At 35.4% G+C, this 22,634-nt stretch overlaps 1 protein-coding gene across 3 annotated transcripts in view; it reads right to left on the bottom strand.

The window, feature by feature from the left end:
• Positions 1–360: 360 nt before the first annotated feature.
• Positions 361–22,634, bottom strand: part of Prkci (protein kinase C iota) — a 71,793-nt gene continuing 49,519 nt past the window's right edge. For 2 of the 3 annotated variants that reach the window (XM_063227147.1, XM_063227149.1), the window contains 10 exons: positions 20,930–21,106; positions 20,394–20,491; positions 19,684–19,770; positions 18,155–18,290; positions 14,192–14,294; positions 13,131–13,256; positions 11,576–11,655; positions 7,211–7,300; positions 6,749–6,864; positions 361–3,129 (listed from right to left, as the gene is read on the bottom strand). In XM_063227147.1, the coding sequence (XP_063083217.1) occupies positions 3,042–3,129; positions 6,749–6,864; positions 7,211–7,300; positions 11,576–11,655; positions 13,131–13,256; positions 14,192–14,294; positions 18,155–18,290; positions 19,684–19,770; positions 20,394–20,491; positions 20,930–21,106 (1,101 nt within the window). In that variant the 3' untranslated portion in view covers positions 361–3,041. The remainder of the gene's footprint in view (positions 3,130–6,748; positions 6,865–7,210; positions 7,301–11,575; positions 11,656–13,130; positions 13,257–14,191; positions 14,295–18,154; positions 18,291–19,683; positions 19,771–20,393; positions 20,492–20,929; positions 21,107–22,634) is intronic. The other variant, XM_063227148.1, reaches the window with a different exon arrangement.

Here is a 22,634-nt window from a genome sequence, read left to right as displayed (position 1 = left end):
TTAGAAAATATCTTAATTGATGAGTGAATGTCTATACTGCAGCATCACTACAAGAAGGATGTTTCAAGGATAGTATGGCAAAAACTCTAAGCTCTACAATTTTAATTCTCCCCCTCCCACCCACTGTCCTTTGTGTGTGTGTGTGTGTGGAGACACAGTCTTACAAGGTAGGACAGGTTGGCTTTAAGCTCCCTATGTAATCCAGGTCAGTCTTGAATTTAAGGTGATTCTCATACCCCAACCTCCCTAGTGCTGGGATTACAAGCATGTGCCACCATGCCTGGCTTTCCAGAACAAATTTTGATAAATTTTTGTTCTGATACCAATTTTTGACATGGTACATAAAAAAACAGTCCAGCCTTAATGGATAGTAAATGTTTTATTTAAAGATTTTTAGTGTAAAAAAAAAGGTGCACAAATACAATTACATTACAATGACCAAGGCAGTATTCTACATGACAAAAATAAAAACAAAACAAATTTATAATAAATGTACCAGCACTGAACAAGCATAATACTTGATGTTTAATCCAGGCTGCATATGCATAAAATGATTTGACCACATACGTATGCAAAATAAATTATTTCCTAGAACACCAAAATACCAACCATTCTGACTGTCCACTGCCCAATAAGTATTATTAGAGAACTTCCATATACCATAAAAAGGACTGGCATGGCACTTAAGACTGCAAAAAATAGAACACAATTAAAAATTAATTTAAAACATATTTGTAATGCAATTTTGTATAAAATATACACAGTACATCTCATTAGTTAAAAAAATTTAAAAACAAAAGACCATCCTGGATAATAAGGTTAAAAACCTCATCACAGAAAAATGCTCATCATTTATATATTATTGGTTGACAACTAAGAAGATTTCATAGGGAGAAGCAAAAAAGATATGTAACAAAGTCATTTGTTTAAAATTTTTTCAAGAATGTTGATAAGATTGTAACTTGCTGCTCGTCTTGTCTTAAAATATTTTACCACAAATACACTTTACTATTTAACCATAGGATAAAAAGAATAACTTGAAGAAAGTGTTCCTCAAAATAAGATCCAAAGGCCAAAAGAATTTTAACATGGCCCCAAAAACATTCATTTTAATCGAACTCCTTATCTGATTATTCCATATTGTGAAATGTCCTATGGGAAACAGCACCACTTAAAAGCAAAATCATAAACGTTTTTCTGACAAGTGATAATTCTATAAATTTATGATGTGAATACTGATTTTTTTGTTTTAAAACAAGTTCCAGGCATTAAGAGGAATATATGTATCTCTGAAATAAACATGTAAAGGTATATAAACATTTTCCTTTGAGTTTTCATTACTCTCAAATTTAGTTACTTGAAGAAAATATATGACTACCTGCTTTGGAAAAGTTACATTTCTAATGAAATGGAGCATCAAAAAATAAAAAGATAATTTATTAAATGTGTACAAATTTTAAATCTTTCTAAATTTAAAACTAGCTATCTTCGCTAAAACTAAATTTTGCTAAGATTGTACAACTGTAACTTGTTTAGATGATCATGGCTACTTTTCAAAGTCCTTTGCTCAAAAATTGTATTAAACAGAGGAAGGCTACATCTGGAACCTCCTTAAATAATAAACTGCTAACTAATAATTTTAACAAAAATAGTCTGAAGAACTCTGCCCCTGAAATGAATTCTACTGTTACATGTGTTACCTACTAAATAAAAACTCGATTAAGGAGATAGAATATACAGAGATATAATTTATGTACATTTTGTACACTTTTTCTTAAGTATCATTATTTTGAATTTCACTGAAGACTCTGGAGCCCAAAAGTACAGGTAACATGGTGGGACAGAAAAAAGCATAGTTAAGACGTTCTACTTAAGAGACAAATTATTCTCCTGTGTTGTAAATTACAAGAAAATTTATACATTCTGTCCTCACTTAATGAATGGAATGTTTACAAGTTTGGTAACAAGTCAATACCTCCTCCTTATTTGTCAATAACAAAAAGCAACTGTAGGATATACTATTTTTTTTGTTTGTTTGTTGAGACAGGGTCTCACTATGTAGTTCAGTCTGGCTTGAACTCATGGTGATACTCCTGTCTTGGCCTCTTGAGTGCTGAGATTATAGGCCTACGCCACCACACTCAGCTGATATACCCTTTAAAAAGAAATATTGCTATTGTACTTTCCTGTATCTACTTTAAAATTTAGGGGTTTTTCCTCTTTATATATACTGAGTAATCTTTCATTTAACTGTTTAGTCTTTTGGACTATAAATATTAACATCACTTAAAAGGGCAACTCTCTATGCTAAAAAAGAAATCACTTGTGCAAGTTTTTCCAAAATAGCTAATGATTTGGATTCTGATTCTAAATAAAACATGTCTACATTTTAACTGAAAAAGAATCTCTCTCTGCACTCAAAAGGTTGAGGCAGGAAGATTGGAAATCCAAGGACAGCTTGGGTTACACAGTGAGTTCAAAGTTAATATAGTCCACATAAGGGGACAATATCAGAGGAGACAGAAGGGGGACATGGGGAAAAGGAGAGGGAAAGAAAAGAAAATCCTCTAGGAAATGTCTTTTATTACCAATTTAGTAACTGTTACCTTAAAATTCAATAATCATCCAAGGAAATATTTTAAATTAAGCTTTTATTCCAAAATTAAACCTTCAAATGACTTAACACAGAATGATAAAAATCACAGGACACTAACGATGTTCTCCTCATGTGCCTTAAAGCAACAGACCTTTTCTTTTAAAGCAGTGGTATTTCCTTTGAACAAACAGGTATCTTTCTTTTCCGTCAGTAGGCCTGAAGAACCAGCGTAACTGAATTTCAACGTGATTGTCTGGCAGCTAATTTTAATTTCTTTTTTGTAGTTAAATTTAGATGTAATACTTGATTCTTCTACTCTATAATAGAGGATAGTGAATTTTTCTGTAGATAGCAAATATGAAATAGTTAACTGTATCCAGGGTGGTAACCAGTTTTTTCACGTATTAAATGGCAACATAAGCAGAATGCAGTTGAAAAATACGGCTCAGACACATTCTTCTGCAGACATCAGAAGAGGATTGATATACTCAAAACCTTCAAATTCAGATTGATCAATCTTCCTCACAATGTCACTGTTGAAAGAAAAATAAATTTATTTTCATCACAGTCAAGATTTCTTCAACATTTAAAGGGAAATAATGTTAAAAATTTAAAAAGAGCTAATCATATACATTCTGGAAAAAAACCTACAAATTCTAAGATTAATCCTCAAATACTTTTCTTAGAAGAATCAAGAGAAGTAATGGAAAAATAAAATAAAGTAAAATAAAATAAAATGAAATAAAGACAACAATCCCACAAGCAAACTTAGAACCAAAAGGTAGTTCAGAACTGATCAGGAATAAAAATGGCACAAATTATCACAGTTCCACTTAGCCTTCACTTTTGACCTGAACAACATTCTTAATTAGGTGAACATCCAGATATTGTTAACATCCAATGCAATAGTCACCTCAATAGCCAGATGGAAGATGGTGAAGAGAAGCCCCAGAAGAAATTAGCCAAAGGGAAAAGGCAATAGTAACAAGCACACTGAGAGAGCGGAATAAGGAGAAAACATCACAGGGAGGTAATGGAGCACAGAGAAGACGCAGCCTTCTGCTACACTGGGCTTCTGGCTTAGCGTTCTGCAAGAGAATTCCTAGCAAACATTTTAATACCTAGGCGGACATACCACACTGCAGAGCACAGAGTTACAGAGCCAGAATTCCTTCTTTTAAGTAGGTAGGTATATATACTGGGAAGCCATAAATGAGAACAGTGTCTGCTGATTCATATATGATGAGCAAAGTCCTATTTAAACACAATTCTAAAAGGAGGGTGACTTCCAGTTGGTGAAATCAAGGAAGGCAGTGTTTACTCCACAAACATTGAATGAATGGAATAATGAAGACTGTTACATGTCTGGAAAAAAACGTAAGTAATTTATTAGCATTGGAGCGTAGTAACAGAAGAGTGCTAAATGGTAAATGATGCCGGAAGGAAAGCAATGGCTAAAGAAGCCAATAATGTTTATACTGAAGATTTCTGCCTCAAACCATCAAAGATCTGGTTGCATCGGAGGTGACTGTGAGCAAACAGGTCAAAAGATGGAGGAATACAGGAATAAGCAGGGATAGGCAGAAGGAGAATGATGCCAATAGGGAAGGTAATAACTGAGATTAATCAGAATATCATTTGTCATAGTGAGATACACTACAGAGTTAAGCTGGAGCAGGCTGGGAGAGGTTTTAATTGCTAGTAGTAGCCAAGAGGAGTGATGTTACATAATAGGCAATGCAACTGCTAGTGAAGGTTTCTGATTAAATGAACTAAAAAATTGAAGTGGTACTTCATGAGGGCCACAAACCTGGCTGCATAGTAAAGGAATAAAGGAGATCAATATGGAAACTGATTAACCCTCTTGGTATAATGTAGATGGCACTGGAACTAGGGTTATGACAAGAGATGAGAAAAGAGATTCTGAAGTAAATCACGCAGTAAAGAAAGAGCCTAAGACTTGGCAAGCGCGGGTATTATGTAAACTCTTAAGGAAAAAGAGGCAGCAACCACTGACATTTGAATCCAAGTGACAAGAATACACGGTGATACAATCAGTAGAAATAAGTAAGTAACACCAAATTGAAAACAACAGAAAAAGAGGAAAAAAAGGTCATTAGTTTGACTCTGTATTTTCACATATAGGAGGTGTTTGACAGACTGGGGGAGATGGAAGTGCAGTTCAGAGAGATCAGGGGAGGACTGGATGCTCCAGAACCATCACTCATTATTCTCCACAGAAACCCTAAGAGGTGAGGACAGGAGAACAAACAGGCTCGGGGAAGCTATGCAATTCAAACCTAAGTTACCGCTTGGTAAGAGATGGCATCGGGATTCAAACACTCATCTTTCGATGAAGGCCAGTGTTCTTTTTAACAGAGAATGCTCTCAGGAACAATGATTTGGTATGTGTCTCTCTTCTAGTAGTCAGAAAGTTTTCTGTGAGATTGGACTGTTTTGATCCTCTGTGAATTTCTACTACTTAGTTTAGGCCTCTTGCTCAATAACTACTTGCCAATTTAAGGAGCTCATGCTCATGCTGCAAGACCAGTTGACATTTCCCAACTACAAATTGCATACAGCAAAGAGAAAGCTGTCATGAATAGAACCATGGAGTATCCTGGTATCAAGAGGAAAGGGGAAAAAATTAAAGGTAAATGGTCACACAGAAGAAATAGACAAGACGAACAGTTCTACCAAACACCAGGGTATGAGTGTCAAATGATTTACGGAAATCGGGGAAGATGAAGACTAATCAAAAAGTGCTTTATAATTTAAAAACTTAAGAAGTCAATTTGACCTTCAAAACCTGAAGGATAAGGTTAAACTGTAATGGGTAAACATGTTTTCAGGAAAAAAGTATAAAACAATCAATGCTTCTGTAGTTTATCAGGGATAATCTTATTTATTTTACCATAAATACCCTTTAAGTATTTGTAAAAGCTTGAGAGAGAGAGAGAGAGAGAGAGAGAGAGAGAGAATGTGGTTGTTAAGCAGGAGGATTCCAAGTTTGAGGATAGCCTGGGCTACCTAGCCAGAATCTGTCTCAAAAAACAAAAAACAAAACAAACAAACAAAAGTAAGGGCTAAAATTTAGGAATATCTGAGTCTGTTTGCAGTAGAGGTAAGTAAGCCAGAAAGAATAAATCAAAGAAGGGGAAGCAACAAAATACATGAAAAAATGAAATCCCAGAACAAATTAAATAAGTCTAGGAAAATTAAGAGGACCCCGTTTCCTAAAAGGGGAGTGCAGGGGCTGGGGATTTAGCTTAGTGGCATAAATGCTTGCCTGACAAGCGCTAGGTTGTGAGTTTGATCTCTAGTACCAAAAAATAAATAAATAAAATAATAAAAAGGGAGTGTCTTTTCAGAGCAGGGACAACAAAAAGGTTGAGAAGAGTTAGCAATCCTGAAATACAAGGTATTCTACAGACAGTGGCCAAGGAGGCAAGCTCACACAGCTTGAGGTCTCAATCCTTACAGCAAAACTAAGGCCAGGTTACTCCACTAAGAGAGACGGAGGCAGGGGTAGGACTGAGGCTTCTTTAAAAAAAGAAAAAAGAAAAAAAGATTATTTGGAACAGCTGCTGGGAAGAATGTGATCAAAATTAAAATGACTGCCAAATAATAAAGACCTCCTTGAGATCAGAAACAATAAATCTGAAATGATAAATGATTCACAAATTATCCTAAACTGCATTTTAAAAATATGCAACATAAGCATAAAAATATTGATAACTTGATGTAACTTTTAAGCTAACAGTCAGAAACTTAAAGATGTTCATTATCAAAGCTGGAAGCAGTAGCATGGTGGAAAGCGCACAGGTCTTAGTCAGATCTGAATCCTGACTGCCACCTGACAGCTGTGTAACTCTGCTTAACCTCTCTGAGCCTCCGTTTCTTCATCTGTAAAATGAAGATGACAATATCTAGTTTACAAGGCTGCTGTGAGAATTAGGATAATGCATGTAAAGTAAAAAATGGTGACAGTCATCAGTACAATTTGTAATAATACATAAGGGTTCAAATATCCAGGAGTTGATCACATAAATTATAGTAAAATCCGATAATAAAACTTTGTGTAGCTACTTAAAATTGGGTTTTCAAACTTATCTTTAAAAAGAAGTCACTGCAGTATATAGAATTACTTACTCATCATCTGGAGTAAGCTGGACAGGTTCATTAGTAAACTGAGAATCAAAGTTGTCCAAACCAAATTCTCCAGAAATATTTGGTTTAAATGGAGGTACCACCTGTTTTTGCTCCATCTGAAAAGATAAAGATACACCAGATGACAGCTCACCTTAGAAAACTTCCACTCTATTTTTCTCTTCTGCTTTCAATTGTTTCACTAGGCATGGTTTTACACAATATTAACAATGAGGGATATAATCTATGAATCTGAATACAGATATGGGCCTCAAAAATATTAAAACCTACTCTAGTACATTAATATTTTAAATTGTATTATTTTCAAAGTTTTTTAAAAAATCATTTTAGAAAGTTTTCAGTTATTTAAGCTGTGATGCTCTTTTTCAACAATGGTAAGATAAATAAAATTTGGCCAGAGGCAACAATAAAACCTAATATAGAAAATAATCAAACTTTACATACCATATCCCAGTCAACATTTCGAAAGAATGGATGCCCCTGAATATCAGCAAATCCTGTTTGAGGATGACAACCCAAGCGTTCCTTTGGGTCCTGTGATGGAAAAAAACGTTTCAAGGATTAGGTGAATGGCAAGCTTTAAAATAATTTATCTTCCTGGCCTGTGTTTCATGCCTATTACATGGTATCTTTATTTGCAAACCTAACATCGTCTTTTATTCCCAGGAAGTGAGCTATCTGAAGGTTGTGACAGATAGGAGCTCGTGGCTCCTTTTTCATGTGTGTCACTGAAGCAGAGAATTACTACCACTACCGGCTAAAGACAAATGGAAGGAAAAATAGCAGTATCAGCTGAGTAGCATTCTGAGTAGTTTCTCTGGTACAGGGTCATGTTAGTCAAAACGGAAACCTCCGAATTCACCACAGATTTGTTCTTAGCCCAAATCCAAAACAGTAACAGCTTATCTATTATTACAGTATGGTTTTTCATTACAAAAAGGGAAGTGACGAGATGGGTATGAGATGGTACTTTAAACTATGAGACTATTTTAATTGTATTTTTTAAAATTTTATTTAAAATTAATTGTATTTCTTGTTGCTATGTAAAAATACTCGATACCCAAAGTCAAAAGAGGAAAAGTTTATTTGGCTGAGAGTTCACACAGGTTTCAGTCCATAGCTGGCTGGTTCCAAAGCAGGCTGAGGGTAGCAAGCCATAAGTCCAAGTGACCTTAGCAGTTTCCTTCTGCCTCTTGTATAATCTATCCAGGCTAACAGGCTTAAAGTGGGTGCCATTCCAATCAGCAGACTAATCTGGTAGTCACACACCCTTAAACCCAGCATCCAGATCCGGCCACCTCTGAAAAAGTCCCAGAGGCTGGGGGGTGGGGGGGCACATCTAGACAACAGCAAAACCAAGACTACTCTCCAGTTACAGCATTTCCACTTAAAACACACAACATGGAATGAAATGCTTTCTATTCAGACTTTTGTGACTCTTATCAGAAACAATGTTTAAGAACTATGTGTTTAGAGTGTCCCCAAGGAGGAAAAAGATATCCTGGATGACCACTGTCCTGAGAACCTCACTTGTCTCTGATCGTTTGATGAGACTAGGAGGTCTTCTCACTTCCTCCTCACTGTCCCCAGGCCAGTGAATCAGGTCGCCCTCCTCCAGATGCCTTGGAAACTCCGTACAGCCTTGTGTCCTGCAGCTCCCTCACCTCGCTCCTCAGACAGCTTTACATCCCCCCGGCACACACAGACAGCTGAGCCCACAGGCTGAACCCAAAGTGCTGCTTCTTCTATCCTCTAGCACATCCCTAAGAGTGGTCCTGGGATGGAAGAAATACTTGAGTGCAGGTCCCTTTTTCTCTGCAGATGTGTAGCAGTACAAAGAACAACTAGGCCAACCATCGGAGGACCCCAACAGGTTTGTAACATGGGGCTCAAACTTTAACCCTTGCTTTCGATTTACCATGGCAAGACGTTCAATTCATCTTGGCCACTTGCAATGGCCCAGATGAAAGACAAGAATCCTACCCGAGGCCAGGAACTATGCAGATGGGCAATATGCTTTGAAAAGTGAAGGAAAACATATTGGAGAGGCTATTTTCCTTTCAACCAAACAGGGACTTTAACACCCATCACGGACTAGAAATAACGTCTAACATGCTAGCTGCTCTTACCATGGGGATGAAGAGGTGTATTAAAAAGTCTGTTAACCACATAAAGTGAATGGGATCATATAGCACACAGAGGAGAAATCCAGCTGTCTTCCGTAATCAATTAGTAAAAGTCTATTGTAAATATATTAACATAGATCCATCTTTCAGAGAGAAATAAGCACTAGTAGGACATCATTTCATCTGTAAGTCAGCCCTAGATATTCAATACACGTTACAAAAACTTCAGATGGGCCCACAGACACCTATGGCCCAACTGCTGGGCACAACCTTTTCTGTGTTCTATAATTAGGACCCAGAGAAGAGACAAAAGAAAAAGGCCAAGGTTACAGCTGCCGCAACTGGCAATGCTTTAAACTCACCCAAATAATCTAAGGGAAAAACCCAAGTACAGCTGCGGTTCCTGTTTCAAGTGCAAGATGATGGCAGACTGGCACGAGTCTGTACCGAACCTCTGCCTCCACCACTGAGGCAGTGGATGTGCCTGACTCTTGGTCCTGGGGGGCTGGCTGTCCCGCCTCCCGGAGAGGGGCAGGCCAGCCAGAACCTCTATTTCCTGCTCTGACTACTGAAGTGGCCCAGGGGAACCTGAAATGACCCCGTCCATGGACTCATTATCTTCTCCAATCTTGTAACATCATGAATGAGCCAATTTGACTGCTTACTGAAACAGGAGTGGTTCATTCTGGTTTAATTTCCTTCTCTGAAAAACTCTCCTCTAGGTCTATAGCCATACTTAGGGTTGAGGGGAATCCCTACTCAGACAGATTCTTTACTCTTCCTCTCATGTGTCACTTTGAGGGCCAAATGTTTATCCATGTGTTTCTAACTATCCCACAGTATCCTACTCCCTTGCTAGGAAGAGATTTACTAGTAAAATTGGGGGCAATTCTCAAATTCCAGTTAAGGACAAAACAGATTTTACTGGATGACACTACATCAGACCTGCCTGACCAAAGTAGCCAACATGTAGATTCTGCTGTATAGAATAATGGAATACCCGGTAGGGCAAATTCAGCTATACCAGTAGTTGTAAGATTAAATAAAAGACCCCCACTGAAAGTGGTGCCCAGGCTGGTCCGATGGCAGTGGGTTATCAGAACTTATTAACATTAGTGTCACTAAAGTTGGTATACCACCTCCCCGCCTCCCACTGCTAAATTTGACTGGCTTTAAAAAAAAAAAAAAAGAAAGTGGTGTCCAATCAAGGAAGAGACATGTAAAGGTCTGCAGCCTCTCATAGACAAGGTTCTTAAATATGGCCTTCTGAAGCCTTGTCAGTCTCCTTGAAATCCTGTACAGAGGAGAGGGTCATAACCTGGGGAACACTGGCAATTAGACTGTACCTATATACTATATTAATCTGGGTCAAATACAACAGGCAACCCAAATGTATGGAAATAAAGCCCTGCCAGCTCTTGGCCTAAAGGGATCAACCTACTGTCTGTCCTTAAGACCAACTGATCATAAAAACATGGAGAGGGGGGCCACTTGCTGAACAATTAAAGCCAAAATGGAAGGGTCCCTTCTCAGTGATCTATGACACGCTCACTGCAATAAAGGTGACAAAGATAGATAATTGGATTCATCCTTCTAGAATAAAGCCAGTCCTACTTGAACTGTCTGAAGAACAAGATCACTCAAAATGAAAAAGCTACTCCTACAAGCTTCTGGAAGACTTGAGATTTATCTTCAAAAAGCAAGACTCCAGTGCCACCACAGGAAGCATGGAAATCTGACCTGCTCCTCATACTTGGGCTAATAGTGAAGTTTCTTATTCCTATCAAACAGCCAGCTCAATGGTCATTAATTCTTTCCTCACTGTTTCCTGGCAGACATTTCCTTCTTCAATCCTGCCAGTGAGCTACAGCACCCCAAGGAAGTGTAGAGTTCATAATCCCAGTAAATACGAACTACAGCTCCTTTTAGCTTGCAGAAGAGACCTCCACTCCCTCAGTGCCCCATAAAAGTATTTTGTGGATACCTGTGTCTCAGGAGAAAATTAAACAAGAGATTAGGGCATGGCAAAGCTTCACTATATAAGCTCCTTGGCATGGGCCTGGCAAAGCTTCACTAATAAGTTCCTTGATTGGATACCATTTCAAAGTTTGTGAAAGTTTTTGTTCACAAACTCTGCATCAAGTGAAAAATACAACCTCATCATGCAGCCATCTTTCCCATAAACACCTGCAACCATCTTTCCTATAAAAACACAAATGTAGCCATCTTTTCAAAAATCTTAGAAGAAATTAAGTTCATGAACCAAGTTATCACTATATATGGTTTTTGGTATGACAATTTGTAGAGAATACTATTTCCCACAGCTTAATGGCTTAAAAAATATATAGTGATGAGCTGACTCTATGGATAATAATACAGAGACAAGTGGAAAAATAAAGAGTTAATAAGTGCAAAAATTCAATTTTTCCTTCATTGAGAATATGGTATAGCTATCATTCACATTAAAAAAATATGTAACATAACTGGGGGCAAATCATATTGTCTATCTGGGAATTGTCAATCTAGTGTTGTGAATTACTCTTTCATTAAGTGACAACTTCTAGATCTAGCTGAACAAGTTACACTGCCAGTTTGAAATTTTAACTTGCCTGAGCTTCTACTTACCAGTTTAATTTACACAGACAGAGATACATCACACAAGATTTTTATACATAATTTATACCTTGTTAAGAAAATTCTTCAGAACACTTGCAGCTTTTACAGAAAGAGAACGTGGTATGCGAATCTGTTTTTCCAAAATAACTAGAAAGATAAAGATGATGGTATTATGTTTAACTTATAAATTTTTGCTCATATATTTAAGGCATTCCAGCAGATAAACCAAGACATTACAGTAAGTCCTGGACTTAAAAATGAGTTCCATTCCAGAATGTTCATGAATTGGATTCATTTGTAACCCAACAAAGTGAGTCTTATAAAATACACCTGAGAATCTTATACAGTACACCTGTGAAAGTTAGCAACTCAAGCGTTCTTAAGTCAGGAATTTACTGAACATATATAATTAAAACCCTTCACATACTTCCCCATTCCATAGCCTGTCTTTCTTCTGACAGATAAACCTCAAATCTGAATACTGTGCTTCTAATTCACGAGCATGCGGTGGGGTTCAGGGGAAGGAACCCAGAGGTACATCACCACTAATGTACATCCTCAATGCTTTTGAAATTTTTAGACAGGATGCCACTTAGCTGTCTGGGTGGATCTTCTCTTGCCCTTAGCATCTCAAGAATGCTAGAATTATAGGTGTGCACCACCATGCTAGGCTTACATGCATGTTTTATTGTTTGATTACATTACTGTGCCTCAGTGTCCTCAACTATAAAACAGGAATAAAATTAACACCTACTTTGAAGGGTTGTTATGAGGGTTAAAGGAATTAATATTTGCAAGATGTCTAGACATAATATTTAACTTTACTGGACAATGCCAAATTATTCTGCAAAGCTATCATGTCAATTTTCACTCTTATCAGCAGTCAATGAGAGTTCCCTGGTGCTCCAGACCTTCACCCACACTGTCTAGCACACTTAACAGTTTTGCCTAATGTATAAAATGATAGTTCATTAATATTTGTAATGTGCAGTCTCTCCACTGCCAATGAAAATAGTGTTTTTCACATACTCCAAGGTCAGATGGATTCTCTATCACATGAAATGTCTACTTTTATCTTGTGATGGATTTAATTATTAAACACAGGATTTTATGGGAGTCTTCACACTTCTTTTGAATTGTGGTTTAGAGGTACTTATTTGCTCATTTCTGTTCCATTCAATTTTTGCCTTTCTACATTGTGTGCATCCCCATCCCTCTTGTCTTAACATTTATTTTTCCCCAAAACTGTTCTTAAACTTATATGTTCAGTCTTAAAGATCTTGTCTCTAGACCTGGCATTTCCCCTTCCAATATCTCTTTATGATACATACTCTAAAGGAATTTCTTTTTATACCTGAGTATAGGAAGGTAATAGTTAATGTGGGAGGAGAGGATGTACTGGAAAAAGAATCAGGCTGAGAATGTAGCTCAGTGGTACAGCACCTGCATAGTATATGCAAGGCTTTTGGTTCAATTCCCAGTATCACATATCAAAATCATACACAGTAAGTTAGAGTCATACTGTTGGGATTATTTTCCTTATTCAAAGTAATATTTTGACTCACCCTCATTTATGCTGTAGAACAAATTAAGAGAATCTCTGTAAAAATACTATAAATCACCTTGAAAGAGATAATCCTCTGTGTTTTGATCAGGGTTATCAGAGCTCCCAACAATATCAAATGGAGACCTTCCTGCCATCATCTCAAACATTAGTACTCCAAGGGCCCACCAGTCAACACTAAAACCTTTAGAAAGAAAGTTTAAAGTAGTAAATTATCCATTCAGCATGCTTGGAAGTCAATAATTAGAGAATCATTTTACCACATAATGAAAAATTAATCACGAGAAAGTAAATTCTCCATGTATTATAACTATCATAGAAGGTGCTGAAAATTACCAACAAGAGTAGGAACCTAAAAGAATATCAGCATATAAAATTATGGGAGATGAAACTTAAAACTTTCTTTTCCCAAATATACTGAAGATTTCAAAATCATGCCCGGCATCTTAGTATTTAAAGGACATAGTTACATTGTATTTGAGAATAAGCACTTTTGGTCTGAAACTCATCTTTTGCTAGCTGATTATAGACTCCTAAATTAAGGACACTGAATTTACACTGTGTAGTGCTGTCAGAAGTACCACATCCTCCATTACCTCTGCAATCAAAGGGCTAAAACCCAAAGGCTCAAATGCTCTCTTAAGATATTTTCTCAGTTCTTGATGAGAAGCCAACATTTCCACTATCTTTCAGATTACTGGAAGAAATAGCCTAGGAAATCTGAACAATCTTTCAGAGGTGCAAGTCTTGTGATTGGTGGTCCAAATCCCTACCCTGCCACTTTATAGCAATTATGAGCTTGGGTATAGTATTTAAACTCTCTGCATGTCAGTTTCCTCTCTTTGTAAGATGAGAATCTGGGGGGTTGTTGAGAAGACTAACTTAGTTAATATAATATAAACTACTTAGAAGAGTGCCTATCATTCTTCAGTGTCACAAATAAACTATTATTCGAATTTGTACTCTAAAGACAAGGTCTTTGATTTCTGACCTAGGCGTCTTTATATGGGATCTTTAACATGAACAAGAAAATGTGTATTGATAAGATCAGTATTTACTGTAGTAAAATGCAACTGATACCACATTTAACTATCCAGCTAACAACAGTTAAAACATCACCTATGTATTTATTACCATAATCTTCTCCTCTTAAAATTTCAGGAGCAATGTAATTAGGAGTACCACAGAAAGTGCTGGTCGTATCTCCTGGCCGTAATCCTTCCTTTTATTAAAAAAAAAAAAAAAAAAAAGAAAGAAAGATCTCAAATTCTGTTTTTATATTTACCTTTTCTATTTCATCTACCACATAAATTCTCCAAAAGTAGGTAATACATTAAGCTTAAAGACATCACGAGGACCACTGCACTTCTTTTACCTACCTAAGTGGCCATCTACGATTTCATAAAATATTTTAAAATTTTATTTATTAAGTTTTTATTTTATTTTAATAAAAAATTATTTATTAAAATCATAGACGGCCACTAAGTAGGTAGGTAAAAGAAAACTTGCTTTCAATAAATGTTGCCAAAAAGTTCAATTAGGATACAAACTGCATTTAAAATTTCATATTCAAGGTAAAATTTAACACAAAAATTTAAATTATGAGTGAAATGAGTCATATTTCATGAAGAAAAGCATTTTATTTTATTTTATTTTTTTTATCGGCACCAGGGATCAAAACTCACAACTGCCTGCTTGCAAGGCAGGCGCTTATGCCGCTGAGCTAAATCCCCAGCCCCAAGAAAAGCATTTTAAATCCTACCTCGTAACATAATGCTGACATTAAAATGTTTTCCTTCTGTTTATTTTTTGTAAGGTACAAGTTCTTTTAGTTTTGTATTTTAAACAATGATCCCCAAGAAATTATAACAAACACAAACTTGTATATATTTAGTGACAGCCTCAAACAAAACTCAGTAAAACTGGAGAAATTTCATAATCTCCAATCATGAAGTTTTAATATTTCTATATCAGAATGTTACAGTTCACCCAACCAAAAACAGAAAATATGCACAAAAAGTACAGCTAAATACACATAGTATACATACATATAGAATATGTATCCTATAAGTATGTATGGAGAAAAGGAAGAGAATGGAAATGAAAGAAAAATTCCTTACATATAATATAGAGATTTTATTTGATTGATTGATTGGTCTTTTTGAGACAGGGTCTCACTATGCAATTCAGATTGACCTTGAGCTCACTTTGTAACCCAGGCTGGTCTCAAATTCACAATGATCCTCCTGCCTCAACCTCCAACGTGCTGGGATTACAGGCTTGTGCCATCACGCCAGGCTAAACATTCTTTTAAGTCTACACAGAATACTGGCCATATACTAACTCGACTGAGAATACTTGCAAAGAATATGTGTGTCTAATGAGTCAATACTATTTTTCAATAGAAGTACAATAGACAAAGCAAAGAAGATGGTAAGAACAAAGAAAGAAAGCCATCCTGCCTTAATTCATTTTTGTAATAATTATGTTTTTATTAAGCAATACAATGCTATTCTAGTAACTTTAAAAATATGGAAGGCTGAGCATGGTTGGTGCATGCCTGTAATACCAGTACTGAAGAGACTGAGGCAGCAGGATCACTGTTAAGTTTGTCAGCCTAGACTACATAGAGTTCATGGCCAGCCTGAACTAAGACCTTGTCTCAAAAAACAAAAAAGGAAAAGTAAACACAATCAATGTGTAATGTCACATGGTAGAAAAGACAATTCTATACTTTAAAACTTTACTGGACATTAATTATAAACATTTTATGTTGCTAAGGATTTTGGTAGACATCCTCTTAGATGATTTTGTAATACTTATTATAAACTATAAATTTTGATCATATAAGTCTCTTTATAGGTTAAATGTTTACTAGAATAAGCAAAAGTTAGAAATTACTGGATAAAAGACTATGACTCGTTTTCCTCTTTCTTTCCCTTCTCTTCCCATCCCTTCCCTTCTTTTTTCCCCCTCCCCCTGCCCTGCCCTTTCACATCCTCTCCTTCCCTTGCTTTTTCTGAACAGGGTTTGAACCCAGACCCTGTGCATGCTATCAAGTATTCTATCACTAAATATGGCCATCTTTAAGATTTCTGCTACAACTCCCATCAAAGAGGTCCTGGGGATTGAATCACAGGCCTTGTACATGCTGAGCATACAAACTACCACTGAGTTATGGCCAATCACAAAGGTTGTAGTATTAAATTATTTTATGTTATTGAGGGTAGCTTGTCATACACTATCATGACAAATTTTAAAACCAATATCTGATAGGCAAAAGAAGTTCTCATATGTAGATTTGTAATAAAATTAACATTCTTCATATTTTTTATTGTTCTATTTTTTTCTTGAGAATGATAGGCTTCCACTATCATTGCTATTTTATATTTTAAATGAGAGACAGTAAAAATCTGAGGGAAAAAGAAAACAAAAAGTGAAATAAATATAAGTAAAGGGAACTTGGTGTTTCTACTCATTAAACTTCTTAATTATTTATGATTAAAAATTTACATAATAAAATAACTTAAGGAGTATCATAAGAAAAATGGCTTTAAGTTTTACACATAAAATAAAATCAGGTTAAGTGGAAAGCTTATTTCTATTTATGTTGAGCAGAAAATAAAATTAAATCTTCCATATTAAACTGTCTTATACCATGCTAACATTTATTTTTAAATCTCTAGCCTCTGATGATACTTTCTTCAGTTGTGTGAGGCATGCAATTCACTCATTTACACACAGTGAGGAATATAATTGTGTACCAATTATTCTAGTACATATAAAAGCATTTTGTCAAAAAAGATCAGACCTTCAAGGAAATAATGTTTAAAAAAAATAATGAAAATATGGTGTGAGAATAACTGAAATTCTTACTTTGTGTACTTTGTGTCAGATATTTAAATTTTAAATATAAAGTCAGACTTTCAGGAAAAACATTGTATGCACTATTTAAAACTCATTACTAAATGGGAAAAATTAGAAGTTGAAACCCAAATGTTATCCTATGGTAGTACAATTATAATCTTTATTTCTAGTCTTCTTTACAACTTCCAAGACAAAAAGTCATTAATAATTAAAAAAGTAACTCTTCTCATAGCATATATAATCAGAAGATAGGAACAGAAGTGCATTTGTCTTTCTAGAATTACAATAAGTGTCCTAAAAAGGTAGCAATCATTTCTTCATTTTTATACATGGAACTAATATTTTACCAAGACAATCTTATGAGATGTAAAGACCTTTTTAACAATTAGAGAGAATGGAAACTAGTACAACCACTAAGTCAATATGGAGATTGTGCAAAAAACTAAAAATAGAAATTCCACCTGATCCAGCTATCCCTCTTTATGTATCTTCCCAAGAGTTAAAATCACCATTATTATAGATATACATACAGACGCATATTTGTAGCAAAGCAATCCATACTAGCTAGCTCATGGAAACAGTGTGTATGTAAAACAGATAAGGCAAATGTGGTACTTATACACAACAGCATATTACACTCCTAGAAAGAAAAACTTAAAGTGTTTGCAGGTAAATGGATGGAAGAGAGAACATAATCTTAAGTATCAATGGTTTCTCTTATATGAGAAACACAAAGAATAGCAAATAAAGAAGAAATAGGGAGAAGTTCAAATTACAAATATCATTACTTTAAAAATATTTAAAAATATATACACTAATTTGCTAATTAGTATCATGTGCACTATTAGTTTATCTTAGTTTGTTGAAAAGATTTGTGGGGGTTTGTTTGTTTGCTTATTTGTTTCTCTGAGACAGGTCTATGTAGTTCAGGCAGGGCTTAAGCTCACTATGTAGCTTAGGCTGGACTTGAACTCATAGCTACCCTCAGGTCTCAGACTCTGGAGTGCTAAGATAATAGGCATTTGTTACCACATCTGGCTAGATTTGTGGTATTATCAGTTTCTTTTTCCCAAGAATACTTTTGGCTTACATTTTATATTCTGAGTAATTATTTTGAAGGTAACAATACACAGTACAATAACTATTGTAATTCTCTTATTTGATTATGTAAGTTTTTTTCATTAAAAATAGTAACAATTTAAAAAATTTCCTTACCTTACACATGCCATAGTCAGTGAGTTTAATATGTCCTTCTGAATCCAGTAATACATTGTCTAATTTCAAATCTCTATAAATTATCCCTCGCTCATGAAGATAATTCAATGCTAAACTGATTTCTGCAGAGTAAAACCTAAAATAAAATTTCAAAAAATGTGTGATTCAAAATTATAAATTATGGGGCTGGGGATTTAGCTCAGCGGCATAAGCGCCTGCCTTGCAAGCAGGCAGTCGTGAGTTTGATCCCTGGTACCAATAAAAACGAAAAAGACAACCAAAAAAAAAAAAAGAAAAACCAAAATTATAAATTGTGGTAGATTTCTAGGAGAAGATATTTTAGACTTATTTTTACCTGTATTTGGAAACATAAAAATCACCACAGGAGATTTTTTTTAAAATTTTCCAATCTATTTATAACGGGAGAGTTCATGTTGAAGGCCTGTTTCCTAGGCAGTAAGCAGAGGACTTGTTCCTCGTCTACTTACCTAAAGGAAAGTCACCGGACCCTAGGCAGAAAGTGCCATGGGCTCACGCAGACTTTCCCTGCACCTCACAACTAACCCTGAAAGAAGAAAACCCAATATATTTAAAACTAATACAAAAATTAATTGGAGCACCACTTTAAAATAGCCGAGCCCAAATCACAGCCATAAAAGTTCCAGTCTAACTTAAACTTTTATTTTTCACAAGCTATTATTCCAAAAACGTCAAACAGGAGTTTTTAGTCTGGGTCATGATGGACTGGGCAGTCCACACACCTACACAGGAGGCAAAGTTGGACACGTAAGTTTTCTAGACAGTTCCCATGGTTTTCATTACTTTTCTAAAAACCAATAACGTCCCTCCACCCTCACCCCTGCCAAGAACTAGTGACAGGTCAAGAATATTAAAAGTTGACTATGCAAACCATAAAATCCACAACAACATTTCAGAACTTACTCTACAATCATAAAATTTAAAACAAAAGAATAAACTTTCTAAAACTACCACCAACAGACAAGTGAAAAACTTTTGGCCTGAATAATAAAAATAAAAAAACACTCAAGCTGGTTTATGTCTACTTTGGAGACACAGGATCATGCTAAGTTTTGAGGTACATAATATACATCTCTGGTTACTTAGTTCTATGATTCCTTTGTGCTTCAGAACCTAGAAACATAAACATGGTATACATATCCAGAAATGGTATTTTAATAGAGTAGAAATCAGATGTAGTTTCCCCAAATTTCAGCTGAATAAATAATGAACGAGAACTGGCTGTATTCACAATTCAAAATATCATCTGTGGCTTTGCTATGAAGGTTGATGATTTGATAAAAGCCAAAATAACAATGAACAAAATCAGTAAATTGTAATAGCTCTTTAAAATTACAATTTGCCATGTAAATTTTTAGCTCAGTTTCTAGTATCTCCCAAAGAATTAACTAGCATCAAAATAAAATATTTATATACTGTTTTTCAACTGCTGCACACAAAGTCTTGCAGACCTGAAAAATTCCCATAGAAACAATGTTTAAAAAATGTACCTGGCATGTTCTTCAGGAAGTTTTCTTTGTCGCTGCATATGAAACATTAGGTCTCCTCCATTTACATACTCAATAACAAAGAACAACCTAAACACAAAAAGAACCCATGAAACCAAAATTCTAAATAAGGCAATATAACTTTTCATCTTAAAACACTGTAAAACATACAGGGCATTCTCTATGGATTAGCCTTGATAAGATGTGAAGAATTTGATAGAAACAAAGGATATCCAAAGTACTAAAAGAAAAACAACCTAACAATTCTGTATCCTCCTATTTTTACTCTGAAGTAGTATTTACTTACAACCCAGAACCACTTACTCCCACCTAATTTTTAACATTTGCTAGGTAAGTAATTTTCAACTACTGTAATATTTAAGGTACAGAAGTTGGGATTTTTTTTTCCTAGTTAAATTCTGGAAAACATTAATTCATTAAACTAGAATCCTGAGAATATTTAACAAGTGGTATTTCTACTGCCATAATATTCTCATTCATTCTCACTCTCTTTCTCTTTCTCTTTCACTCTCACTCCCTGATCAATTCCTGATATTAGCCCAATGTCAGACTGTAGATGAGTAGCAGAAAGTTCAAGCACAATATCACTGTGTCCTTTTTGGTGACTTCTACGTCACACACTACAGCACACAGCTCCTTACTGTGTAATACATCAAAATCTATGAAGCTGATTAATCATCTTTCAATCTTACCTGCTTTCTGTCTGAAAGCAAGAATGCAGTCCAACAAGAAAAGGATGATTAGATGCCTGCTCAAAAACATGCTTCTCGGTCTGTACCCAATCAATATCCTATTTTAAAATATGAAACAAATCATATAAACAAAAAGAAACAAAATCATCAAAACTAACAACAAATTTGTTTTAAGCAGTCAATGATCACAAATGCATTCATTAACTAGGCTAAATACAAACATCACTGTTAATATGAAATAAAAATTTATGTACTGAAAGAAAAATACCAGTAACTCTTCTAGTACTATGAAATGATTCAGGAACTTTATAAAACTCATACATGAGAGTTCAATTTCTGATAAGAAGTTCTCCTGATAAGTTCAATTTTTATTCTTTAGAAACTTGAATCATAACCAGACTAAGTATCTCTTACATAATCTATTTGAAGCATATATAAACATAGAATAAAATAAGTAAAAACACTGCGGTTTTCTCTGAAATAGTTCTTTTAAGGAGTTTAACAGGTTAGAAGTACAAACATTTTAGTCTGCTTACCTCATCATCATTAACGAGCTCTTTTTTCACAACTTTCATTGCATAAATACGATCCGTTTTTTTTAATCGCACCAACAGTACTTTTGCGTAACTTCCTCTCCCTATTACTCGGAGCAAATCAAAGTCCTGAAGACCTAAACTAGATGAGGCTTTGCCACTTTCCCTGGTGTTCATTGCCTGTTGAGAACATTTATAGCAAAGAGTCATATCTAGAAGTATTTGGAATACTACATTATACTTCTAAAACCTTGTTTCTCATATAATGATTTTTATTTGAATTAATTAATTATTTTTTGTTACTGGGGATCAAACTCACAACCTCACACTTGCCAAGCAGGTGTTTATACCACTGAGCTAAATCTCTGGCCCTGATTTTTAAATATTTTCTTCATACAAAAATATTATAGCCAAAGATGATGAACACGCCTGTTAATCATAGCATTCAGGAGGCTGAGGCAAAGGATTGAGAGTTTGAAGTCAGCTGACACTACACAGAGTTCAAGACCAGCCTGAACTATGCTACAAGTCTATAATTCTTTTTTTTTTTTTTTTGGTACTAGGGATCAAACTCATGACCTAGTGCTTGCCAGGCAGGCGCTTACTCCACTAAGCTAAATCACCAGCCCTGCAATTCTTTTCTTATATCACTGAAAACCACATAATGTATAAGAAATAGGATGAGTTTATAAATTAAAAAGAGGTGTTCATAGGAATACCCAGGGAGTTAAAAGTTTGAAAAAATGTTAAAGAATGTCTTAAGAAGAAATCTGGTAACTGGGTATGGGGGCAATGGACATGCATGAATAAAATGTAACATTAACTTTTGTGACTGGGAAACTGAAGATATTGCTGAGGAGAAAAATAAAGTATGTGGATAAGACAAAGTTGTTGGGGATAATGGGAAATTAGCAGTTAAAATAGGTATCAAGAAAAGAGTCTGCTACCATAGAAGACTGATATAAGAGATTTCAACCAAGAGGGAAGTTTCTGATGCTGGAGGCAGGAACAAGCATGAGGCAGTTTAGCTAATGGAAGACATTCTTTTCCACACTTTGCTACTAGATGACATGGGTGGCAAAGTCTTACAAATTCACTGACAACTAGGAATGTAAGCTTCTGCTGGTTTGTAGAGAAGACTAAAGATAACCTTTTATTAGATATTTGCAAAATCATCACCACATGATCAATAAATGTACCCATGAGAATACAGTTCCTACTAAAGTTAGACTATCAGAAAAAACAAAGAGCAATCAGGCACGGTGATGTGCTCCTGTAGTACCAGTTACTTGGGACGCTAAAGCAGGAGAATCATTTGAATCCAGGAGTTTAATCCAAGCCTAGGTAACACAGCAAGAGGATACCTCAGCAATGAGAAGAAAAGAAAGAAAACAGAGGAGGAGAGGGGAAGGGAGGGGAATGGAAGTGAAGGGAGGGAAAGGAGAGGAGAAACGAGAGGAGAAGCAAGGGAGAAGGGGAAGGAAGGGACAGAAAAGAGGAACAGAAAAAAAGGATTTTTCAAAAGAAAGACTATACATGAAAATTAAGAAATAATGATCATTCGATTTGGTAATAAGAATAAACAAAGAAACAAACCAGATTATGGTGGGTTAATAAACAGAATGGTAAGAAAATAACGTACACACTTCAAATATGGTTAAGTAGAAACTATGAAAATGAATACACGAAGAAAAAGGAAATACTGTAC

This window comes from Cavia porcellus, unplaced genomic scaffold (assembly GCF_034190915.1).
Source record: "Cavia porcellus strain 051 isolate PalLab524CR breed Dunkin Hartley unplaced genomic scaffold, mCavPor4.1 scaffold_17, whole genome shotgun sequence".
Taxonomy (NCBI): domain Eukaryota; kingdom Metazoa; phylum Chordata; class Mammalia; order Rodentia; family Caviidae; genus Cavia; species Cavia porcellus.
This window is presented reverse-complemented; position numbering and strand designations above follow the sequence as displayed.